The sequence below is a fragment of the Magnolia sinica genome, chromosome 13, assembly GCF_029962835.1.
Source record: "Magnolia sinica isolate HGM2019 chromosome 13, MsV1, whole genome shotgun sequence".
Taxonomy (NCBI): Eukaryota; Viridiplantae; Streptophyta; class Magnoliopsida; order Magnoliales; family Magnoliaceae; genus Magnolia; species Magnolia sinica.
The window spans coordinates 2572686-2584347 of record NC_080585.1 but is presented as its reverse complement, the minus strand read 5'-3'; the positions used below and the strand labels follow the sequence as shown (position 1 = coordinate 2584347).

The window sequence follows — 11662 nt, the reverse complement described above, 5'->3', positions numbered from 1 at the left end:
ACACTGTGATGGGTCTTACGAATAGTTTCAACGGTGGGAATCACTCTCCCTAGTATTTTCTGTGGTGGGGTTCACTTCAGATTTTTATCTCCCTGTTTCCTTGGTTCATACCCTAAAATGATATTTCAAAATGGATGGACGGTGTGGATACAACAGATACATCATAGTGAGGCCCACATAAACTAGGTGACGTCACTTCAGTAGGGGACTCGCTACTCAACTGTCAGTGTCTAATCCGGAGGGGCCACATCATGGTGGCCTCCGATTGGATGCTGACAAGGTCAGTAGCCAAATCGCCACTTAAGTAACGTCACTAAGCTCTGTGGACCCAACATGATGCATGTGCTGTATCCATACCATCCAACCGCTTTTAGATATCTTTTTATGGCATTTCAAAGAGAATGAGATGGATCTAAAGTTCAAGTGGACCCCACCATAGAAAATCAAGCAGACCCTACCATAGAAAATAGTGGAGACAATGACATCCACTGTTCAAAACTTCTCAGGGGTAACTGTAGTTTCCGATGAAGTTCATATTTTTGTTTTGCACTTCATCTATTTCGATGTTAACTTATGAATAGGATGGATCTCAAAAATACATCACAGTGGGCTCTATAAATGTTTCAACGGTGGGTGTGACAACTCCCACAATTTTTTGTGGTGGGTCCATTTGAAATTTAGATTATCTCATTCTCTTTGTAATACCATGAAATGAGATCTACAAATGATTGGATGGTATGGATACAACACATGCATCATGGTGGAGTCCACACGGCTTGGTGACGCCACTTCAGTAGCAATTTGGGTACTGACCTTGTCAGTATCCAATCCGTGCCCCCATATATAATGTATGGGTTTGTTTTATCCATACCCTCCATTGACATTTTGCATATTATTTTAGTGAATAAATTCAAATTTGAGTTAGATCAAGTGTACTTATACAGTGAGGATTAAACTCTTACCATTAAAATATTATAGGGAGCTTCAAAAGTTTTGGAACCCGTTGATATTTGTGTAATTTTCCCTTCGTCGAGGCCCATGTGACTCTTTTTTTTTTTTTTTTTCTTTCTTTCAAAAGAAACCTTTCCATTAAAGAAACTGATTATACACAAAGGGAGGGGTGCTCAGGCTAACAAAAAAAATGCCCTGAGACCCAGCATAGCAGCACAAACACAACTGGGGGGCCCAACCCAAGGGGGCCCGCCTATTGTAAGAAAGGAGACAAAACAAAAGCAAAAAAGGAGCTCTAAGAGAGACACACCAAACCGAGGCCAGCCTTATCCAGGATTAGCTCCCCACGGGTGAGGACAGGGAAATCGAAAACGCCTTCAAATAATCTGAATTGTTGATTAGAGCTGGCCCAGCAGGCTAGGCTGTCTGCTACTTTGTTAGGCCCAATTTCCATGTGACCTTACGAATAGGTAGGTTTTCAATTATGGCTGTCAACAGGCTAGGCCTGGCGTAGGACTCAGCCTGGATTTTGAACTATTTCGGGCCTGAGCCCAGCCCATTGACATCCCCAGTTTTAATGGTAGGTTTTACTATCACTGCTACTTCCTGTGGTGTGGTCCACTTGAGGTCTAGATTTTCTTTATTTTTGGATTAATATACTAAAACGATACGGAAAAGTCGATGGACGGTATTGGTAAAACCCATACATTAGAAGTTATGATTTGACGTTTACCGTGTTTGGATTAGAGTGAATAGGAGTTGAATCTCATGCGTGCGAATATAATCTCCAGCTAAAATTTTGAACCGACAGTAGAGTATTATCAGTGGGTTCTGTTACCGTCAATACTTTGTATTCATTGCGCTGTATTCGGCAGCGGATGAAAGTTTGAAATTTGTATGATTACAAGATATCTGGTCCCTATGCAGTGTAAGATCGGAATCGATCATTTGGTACATTTCAACATGAAAATCATTTGGGATAAAAATCAAAAAGTTCCATACGTCAAACAAGCCACTTGACTCAATTAAGATTGTACAATACGAAGATATAATACATTCTATCCAAACATTGATCCATATAATGTATTATATACTATGCCAAACAATACCTCATATCCAAATATTGATTAATATCTGATTTATTTGGATATATTCTCAACAACATCCAATGTATTCATGAACAATACCTAAATACAATACAATATTATACCTGCGTATCCAACCAGGCCTTAAGGTGGCCTTTAGATCCCCTGCCCGTTGCGATCCGGCCGAGAGGAGGGGTAGGTAGGACGCAACCGCGTTCCCATTGGGAACGACTACTGTACGGATAAGATGTAAAGTCGACAAGTCAAACTCAAAAGTCTATTGGCATCAGTTCCCAAAACTATAGTGGTCGCAGGAAGTTTTCAACGGTAAGAGTTTAATACCCATTGTGTGGTCTACCTGTGTCTTAGATTTGCTTCGTTTTTTATACTATATACTGAAATGACACAGAAAAATGGATGGACGGTGTGGATAAAACCCATACATCACGGTGATCACTCAAAGCTCTTGCCCGTTCCCAGCTGAAGACGGAAGGGGGTAGGACGAAATCCGCGTTCTTGCATAAATGGGAGGTTGAAAAAGTCCAGTCTGAGTTATACAGGTTTGTCAAAAGTGGACAACACACGACCACCTAGCGTATGAACCTTCGTTCCTGCCGGAGTGTCAAATAATCCTACGTGACTTTTTGATATACTTAAAGGAGAACATCTTCTACTTCGCTTGGTGTAGGTTGTGTCTTCTCTTCCTCTGATTCAAGTAATCTCTCTCAACTTGAAAATGTCTTCTCCTCTTGCTCATCTTCTCTATCTCTTGCTTCTGTTTCTACCTCTTTCTGCCCTCTCTCAAACTCACCATAACATAAGCTTAAAGTCTTCTCTTTCCACCCAAGATAAAAACCCGTCATGGCTCTCTCCTTCCGGCGAATTCGCCTTCGGATTCCATCCCCTCCCAGAAAGTAATCTCTTCTTGCTAGCAATCTGGTTCGACAAAATACCTGAAAAAACGATAGTTTGGTGGGCAAACAAAGACAATCCGCCGTTGCGGAAAGGATCGAAAGTTGAGCTAACTAGCAGTGGGCTCATTCTCAACGATCATCAAGGCCAAGAGGTGTGGCGAGCCGAGTCCAGCAATGGTGAGGCAATCGCATCAGCTGTCATGCGTGACAATGGGAGCTTCGTGCTCATGAGCCCGGATTCTAATATTACATGGGAGAGCTTCAGCGATCCGACCGATACCATCTTGCCAACACAGGTATTGAGACTAGGCAGCGAACTTCGGTCCGTTCTAACAGAGACCGACTACTCAAAGGGACGGTTCTCACTCCGTCTACAGACCGATGGGAATCTGGTTCTTTATCCCACTGTTCTCCCCTCGAAAGATTCCATTTACAGTGCTTATTGGGCTAGCAATACAGTAGGGAATGGTACTCAGCTGGTCTTCAATTCATCCGGTCGCATTCACCTCACGCTAAGAAATGGAGGTCCGCTTGATCTTGCCCGGGCGAATGGAGCTTCGATTACGGAATTCTATCAGAGAGCGACGTTGGATTTTGATGGAGTTTTCAGGAAATACGTCCGACCAAAGTCCCAAAGTAACAATGGGAGCTGGCCCATGTCATGGACTGCTGTGTATTCTCTGCCGGAGAACATGTGCACAATGGATTTCGGTAACGTGGGTCCTGGTGCTTGTGGGTTCAACAGCTATTGCAAGATGGATGGGAATCAAAGGCCAAGCTGTAATTGTCCACCTGGGTATTCCTTCCAGGATCCAAACAACAAATACAAAGGGTGCAAACTGGACTTTTCACCGCAGACTTGCAATCAGGACGGGTCGGAAGAAGATACTCAGTTCGTGATGACGCAGTTGCTTAATACAGATTGGAAGGGATCGGAGTATGAAATATATAGAGATGTGGAAGAAGACGAGTGTAGGAAATATTGCTTGAACGATTGTTTATGCATGGCAGCTGCTTTCTCTGACGGAGGTTGTTATAAGAAGAGGTTTCCGCTCTCCAATGGGAGGATGGATTCGAGTACTAGACATAAGATTCTCATCAAAGTGTCAATAAATAATTCTTCTCTTCCACCTCCAGGTGTAGTTGGAAGGAAGAAAGATCGATCGACTTTGATCCTTGCCGGATCAGTGCTTTTGGGTGGCTCAGTATTTCTCAATCTTATGTTTTTGTTAGCGGTTTTATTGCTCAGTTTCATCTTACATCGCAGAAAAATACCGGAAGTTAATAAAAACTCGATCATGTTGGGAAAGAATCTGCGTTGCTTTACTTACAAAGAGCTCGAAGAAGCGACCAGCGGGTTCAAGGAAGAATTGGGTAGTGGTGCTTTTGGTACTGTTTATAGAGGGTCCTTAGCGCTGGGCGATTCTGCAGATTCCGCAACCTCCGTCGCAATCAAGAAGCTAGAGAAAGTGGTTGAAGACGGCGAGAAGGAATTTACAACAGAAGTGATTGCAATCGGACAGACCCATCACAAGAATCTAGTCCAACTGATTGGATTCTGTGATGAGGGGCCGCACCGACTTCTGGTCTACGAGTTCATGAGCAATGGTTCTTTATCAAGCTTCCTCTTCGGGAGCTTGAAACCCAAATGGTACCAGCGGTTGCAGATTGCATTCGGAATTGCAAGAGGGCTAACTTACTTACATGAAGAGTGCAGCACCCAAATCATACACTGTGATATAAAGCCTCAGAACATACTTCTAGATGACTATTTCACAGCAAGGATATCCGACTTTGGATTGGCGAAGCTTTTGAAGACGGATCAGACCCGAACAAGCACGGGCATCAGAGGGACGAGAGGGTATGTGGCGCCTGAATGGTTCAAGAAGATGCCGATCACAGCAAAGGTTGATGTCTACAGCTTTGGCATCATGTTGTTGGAGATCATTTGTTGTAGGAAGAATGTAGGATTGAAGGCAGGGAATGAAGAGGTGGAGATATTGTCTGATTGGGCTTACGATTGTTACAGAGAAGGGAAGCTGGATCTGTTAGTGGAGAATGACGAAGATGCGGTGATGGACGGACTGCGGAAGCTGGAGAGATTGGTGAAGGTGGCGATTTGGTGTGTTCAAGAAGAGCCAGGTCTAAGGCCTTCCATGAAGAAGGTGACACAGATGCTAGAAGGAGCGGTCGACGTTTCTGCACCACCTGATCCGTCTTCCTTTCTTAGTTCATTATGTTGAATCCGATCTACAGCTACTCATCATCACTATTGCATGTTTTCGCTACAGTAAACATTCAAAACTTTGATCTTATATATTTAGCACATGAAAACTCTGATACTCGGACAGATGGCAGTCCATTAAAATTTGCCATCTATCCTGTTCATGAGGCCTCCAGGAAGAAGGCAAAAAGACAAATATCAGCTTGATGAGAGCCTTTTTGTGGCTTTAAGAAGTTTCCATCGGTAGCGTCAATTCCTACAGTTTCTTATGGTGTGCTCCACTTCTTGAGCTTTCGATCTGCTTGTATCTATGATCATATCCTTAGAATGATACGAAAAAATGAATAAATGGTGTGGATTTAAGAAAAAACATCATTGCTAGGGTTACGTTACTTTCATCGTTTTTAGGCTCATGCTTTATACTAATTGAGAAAAAAAAAATTGATGGACGGTGTGAATCTAACACATAAACCATGAGATGTCTCTGGAAACTTTTATACGTGCAAAGTTTGGTTGTGTAGCAGGGAAACATTCGTGAGAGAAAATATATGGCCGATCTTTTATGTTGAAGGCACAAGAAATTCTAGCGCGGTCGCTCCTGTTAGTCCACCTCATTTCTAATACTCAGGCTAACAACAGAAATTTCTCATGTAAACTTAACTTTTAACACACTACCTTTTTGAAATCTCCAAAACTTTACCTTTCAATTCTAAATTATAGAGCTTTCTTAAACATGGAGTTTTCTGGATGAGAATACCTTTACTATCAGAAACCATACTATATAAACACATTTATACCTTTAGTACCAGAAACCTCACTACATAAATGTTGGGATTGGTTTGCGGAATCACACACTACAAGAAAAATGGCTATCAGGGGCGTTTTTAGCACAGGCGGCCACAGCAAACCGTCCCTGTATATGAAATGAGGGGCGTTTCTTTTTTAGCCGCCCGTGTACAAAACAGGCCACCGCCGCTGTTTAAAAATTAAAAAAAAAAAACCCCCCAAAATCCAATCCCGCGCGGCGCCCTATCCCCAAATATCCAAAACCAGTACCCGCGCCTATACCAAATCTCCATCGCGCCTCTTCTTCTCCCTCCTCTTTTCTACCAAAACCCATCTCCCCTTTTCTCTCCTCCGTGCAATATCCGACCGAAAGTCTCTCTCTCTCTCTCTCTCGTTTTCTTCAACGTGTTGTTCCTTCTTCGATCTCTCTCCAACAATCGAAGAAAATTGAAGAAAGAAGAGAAAATCGAAGGTACTCTCTCTCTCTCTCCCCGCTGACATCTGCAGGTTAGTTGTTTGAAGAAATGCTTCAACCAATAACGTGTACCACTGTTGTACATTTAATGGAGGGTCAACAATTTAACGTTCAAAAGATACCTATTGCCATTGGTGGCTTACAAATGAGCACTTTGATAGATGAGATAGAAACATGAATAACCGTTCATGTTCTATGAGGAAAGGGCTAGGATGGTCCTGATGATGATCTTTTGAGCTTTGGACCAACCAAAGTAGGACGCACTCTTTTATTTATTTATTTATTTATTATAAAGTCACCAAGTGTGCAGTCGGTTGATTTTGATAAAACAGGGATGAAAGAATCTCTGAGATGAATTGTACGGTGGAGCTCAGAACAGGGTAGAACCATCTCTCCACCCTACACATAGCAGGGTGATTTACATTTGGGACCATCCACATCTAATAACACCTACTATGGATGGGATGGCAGATGTATCAAAATCAAGTCCGGGTTCATGCTTTTGGTTGGGTTTTTACATTCTCCAGGAAATTCATTCCAACCCAGCTTTATGCTAGGAAATGGAAAAGAGAATTGAAACAGAATTTCCCAAGTTTTCAAAAACCCAATACAACCTTAACCAGACAAAATTTAGTTATTCTTCAACAAATATCAAGCTGCCTCAAACATGGAAAAAGACTTCCCCAACAACCAAATAAGCCTGGGTATGATTGATGGATGATATGACTGTATTGGCCCAAAATGACCTGACAAAGGACTAGGTGGAGCCATACAACCGATATCAGTAGTTACATGATAAGCCAAAACCAATTTCTAAACTATGATCTAAACACATGAATATTATAATTACACCCGAATAAAGTAGCATGGAAATTGAAAAGATGTGTAAAAGTGTGATTTTTGAAATTACATAGGCCATCCATGGTAGGCCCCACTAGATGGAGCTAGTGCTGGATGTGTACAATTTCTGAGTGCATATATATTAAAATATAATCAGTCAATGAGATGTCGTCATTAGTGATGAACTTATGATGCCTTTTAGTAAACTAGTAATTTGGTAAGATTCCATTAGTTTATATAATAATTATTCCCAACAAACTATGGATGTAAAGAAAGTCAAAAGGATAGCTGGTTTTGGAATGGTGAGACAGAGGTGAGGACTGGTTTGCTAAATTTATTAATCTTGTTATACTAATCGGTTGGGTAGAGTATGCATATTCACTTTACAATTGTACATGTGGCATGTCATTAGCCCAGTCTAAATCATCCAAACTGCAAGTCTCAAAGTGCATATTTGATGAGCCTAAGATTAGAATAATCTTGTTTGTGAGTTTAGATGGTTGGATATATTTTGTCTTTTTCAAAGAACCATCAAATGTTAGATTCTCTTAACATCCAAGGTGACAGCTTTATTTAATGCGAATGTGGCGTCAGTGCACACGCATGTAAACCATGGCGTTATTCTCACCTTTGATTAAAGAAATGGAAGAACCATTTCTCTAATTCTCTTTTTTCCATGTTCCAATATAACTCAGGCATTTATTTTAAAGGGCGTGATCTAGACGTGAACTATTGCTTTCTTATCAGAAAAAAGGAGGAATTTTTCTTCCCATACAACCATGCTTACAATAAATTAAGCGCCCCTTAGATTAGCGGGAATCTATGAAAGGAAAATTGTAATTATTAATGTTTTCTCTTCTATAAAAGTCCCCTGGCCTAACTCTTTAGGGAAAGAACTGCCTAATATGACATGCCAATCACATTCTACCTTGAACAGCTACTCAAAACTCAGTAGTGCTAAAATAGTAGTAGATCATTTTTCCTTAATTAAGATAAAACTCCATCAACTAGCTTCTCGGATTATGGTTCATCCACATTGGGGCATATCATATACCAACGGTCAGGATGGATGTAGTAGTTCTTAGTAATTTGATATATTGGCATGCAGTCCTAACATGCAAAATTCTTGAAAGCAGAGAGTTTCTGTTGTCAGTAGTAGCTAGAAAACATTTTCTAATATCATTGTGTGTGTTCTTCATTGTCCTATGATAGACTAACCATTTGTTCTCGTCAGTTGTTACTTTCTCATATAGCCCTTGGATGTTATACTATCACAAGATCATAACCAGATAGTGGCCTTACTGAAGTATGTACAATATAATTTTCTACCTCTAATCCAGTAATGCTCTATCAAACTCATGAGTATTCTAAGGTACCTTGAACTACCTCTGTTTGGACATTTATCATAGAAGTAGCTTATGATCTCAACTTACCTAATGTCTATTTGGGCATTTGTCTAAGGATGGCAAGCACTAAAGAACTTAAAGCTTAGTTCCCATTTTGGCCCAAAGCCTATATTTTGAGAGTAGCTCATGAACTTAAATGTATTGGTCAAATGGGGAGCTCTTACTTCTTGGAGAGAACACATGTATTAGTCAATTCCTGGCCATGTTGGAAAATTGGCTGATTACAACGTACAGGACACAACAACATTGCTCAGAGTTGTTGATTGCAACAGATATTCAACCACAGCCTTGTTTCATCTAAGAAAGGGGGTCTTTTAGAGGCTACATCTGGATTTTTCTTTTCGTAGCTCAGTTTTTTGGTGAATCTATGTTGAGTGCCTCTATTGGTTTCTTTGTTCCTCAGGGAAAGCAAGATTCGTGGAGCCCGTATGGACAAGGGCTGAAAGACATGAATTCAAACCTGGATTCGATCTCAGAGTATTTATTCTCAATGATTGGTTTTTGTAATAGGCGTGGATTTTATGTCAATTTTATTCAATATTCTCATGAGAGGCATTTTGTTTCTACAGATCTCTCGATTGTTTCTACAAACACTCTTCAACTTTCACAACCAAGGAGGTGATTCACATTATTCGTTATTAGTGTAAGTTATTTGTTATGAATGGCTTTACTACTTTGGATGTGGCATGGGCTAGAGAATGTCTATTTATCCATTTTGTTAGCAATCCTTTTTTGTTGGGAATTAGTTTGGACAGAGTTACAATGGACTGGCCATTGCAAATTTTAGTTGTGCATGGCACTTTAATACTTCCAGTCCCTGCAGGCTGGAAGTTGATCAGGCCATCAAATCAAGTGGTTCTATGAGGTTTTTCTTTCTCCCAAACATGATACATGTTGTAGGGAACTGGACCAATGCACAAGGTGGGCTTCACCATGACGATCACCTGGAAATAAAATCAAGCTAGTCCACTCTTTGAGTAGGCCCCACAACCAAAATCAATGGACAACACTACAACAAAAGGTAGCATTGCCAACGCATTTTTGTCGGTGGCCAACATTTACCACCGACGTTATAAGAATTGGGTTCTGAGCAAGGAACTTTTTACCTTTATGGTGAAATGAGTTTCTTTTGTATCTTTATTGGTGTTTTTATTAGTAAGGTTTTATTTTATTTTATTAATTTTTTGGTTGATTTAGGTAAAGGCTTGGATTACCAAAGCTTCAAAGAGTATATCATCATTTTGGAAGGTCTGTGAAAAGAACTTAGGTGAGCCCTTTTACCTTTTGGCATTGTTTTAACAACGGTTTGTTTCTGGACTCAAATCATTGTTTTCGGTTAGGTTACAATGCAGGTGATTCTGATTCGGATGAGTCAAAAGGCAATTTGAAATAAAGATCAATAAGATATGTTTTATTTAAACGGAAGAGTCTAGGTGAGTTAAATTTCTTTCGGATCTATCATGGTGTTGAAATTGCTTGACAAATCATGATTACAAATTTTCAAATTTTATATGTTTTAGTTTATGCAAACTCATGGTACAAGGAAGCCATCCCTCGAGTTCTTTGTTCTATCATTTTAATGCAATAATGTCATTTCTTGAGCTCTTTGTTCATTTCATTATTTTAGAACAAAAAGAAGGAATGAGGAGAGGAGTTATGTAATATGATCCTCTCAAATCCTTTATTTCTAATGATAATCAATTACAAGAGAAATTGTATTCAATGCTTGTTTCAAGAAATTGTATAGTGCATTTGAGCTAATAACATGACACTCCTTGTGGATGGGCCCCATGGGGTCCATAAAATGTTTTCGTCATGTAAATGGATCCAAGCTAGTAAGAGGGCCATTAGATTTTTTTTTTTAGATGTATGGATACAAAACTAAAAAAGCATCACTTTTTTTTTTTTTTTTTCCATTTCTTCATTAAAACTAATATTCTCAACATTCTTCACTTTTATGAAAGAGATTTGGTCATCATCACCAAAATACAAGTTTCATGACATGGATGCCTCACACCTGAAAAATCTTCCATTAACAAAAAAATCAGTTTGTTTGACTATCAGGTAGGCCACGTGTACAAAAAAAAAAAGAAGGATGGTGTACACTACAACAAAATCGGGCATTGCCGGTGCTTGGGGCTAACCTTCTTGGAAAGGTTATATTTCTGCATCCTGCTACTCTACATCCTCACATTTACAGCAATGACCACATCTTTTTAGCAGGGATTTTATACCTATACGTGGTCACCTCCGAACAATAACTTGGCTATGCTTAGGATATTGCTACTTTCAATTCATAAACTCTAGTATGCAATTTGAGTATGGTGTTGTGAAAAACTAAAACAACCTCCACAAGGAGTTGGAGGGTTCTTGATCAGTCTGGATATGATTTTGCATTTGTCTATTCTATTTGGTAAGTACTTGGCAGTTCTACGAATGCACAAGTTTTTGGCAGTTCTATACTTGGGCTAGTGGTGAGGCACCAGCTTTCATATTGGATTCTTCAAAAAAAAAAAAAAAAAAAAACTCCGACTGCAGTTACATTTCTTTTAGGCAATCTTGAAAATAATGTAGTTGCCATTTAGAGTCCAGACCCTCAATATCAAACAACCAAAACAATTACACAAGAAGAAAATGTCTGGATTATTCTTTCTGTGCACCTAATAGCAAATTTTTCTCAGTCAGTGTTAGCTTGAAAACATTTCCATTATTGGAGTGTACATCCAAAAAGCATCCCTAGTAAATAATAATGTGGGCATCCATTTGTTTTTGCTGTGGTTTTATTCATGAACATGTATTGCTTGCGGCAAGTTGTTGTATTGGAGAAAGCTGCACTTTCAGATGAGTATTTTCTGAAGAGGAAGCTTTTTATCTAAACTTGATTTTCTACTATGGCTTAATCTATTGGTATATTCAGGAATTTTTTTCTTTACTCTCCTAATTTTGTGGGTATTGTCACTGGCTTGTCTTAACCAGAGCAA

At 39.8% G+C, this 11662-nt stretch overlaps 1 protein-coding gene and 1 long non-coding RNA gene across 3 annotated transcripts; both read left to right on the top strand.

Annotated features, from left to right (window-relative positions):
• Positions 1 to 2672: 2672 nt before the first annotated feature.
• Positions 2673 to 5309, top strand: LOC131222407 (G-type lectin S-receptor-like serine/threonine-protein kinase LECRK3). The gene has a single exon (XM_058217458.1). It carries the CDS (start codon positions 2773 to 2775, stop codon positions 5191 to 5193), a length of 2421 nt encoding a protein of 806 aa, XP_058073441.1. The 5' UTR covers positions 2673 to 2772; the 3' UTR covers positions 5194 to 5309.
• Positions 5310 to 8868: 3559 nt separating this feature from the next.
• Positions 8869 to 10321, top strand: LOC131224008 (uncharacterized). 2 transcript variants are annotated; one of them, XR_009160794.1, is made up of 5 exons: positions 8869 to 9158; positions 9251 to 9324; positions 9428 to 9702; positions 9879 to 9948; positions 10022 to 10321. It is a non-coding gene; the product is annotated as an uncharacterized LOC131224008 (long non-coding RNA). The 2 variants fall into 2 exon arrangements; XR_009160793.1 differs by lacking the exons at positions 9879 to 9948; positions 10022 to 10321 and having other exon boundaries at positions 9428 to 9759.
• The last annotated feature ends 1341 nt before the right edge of the window (positions 10322 to 11662 follow it).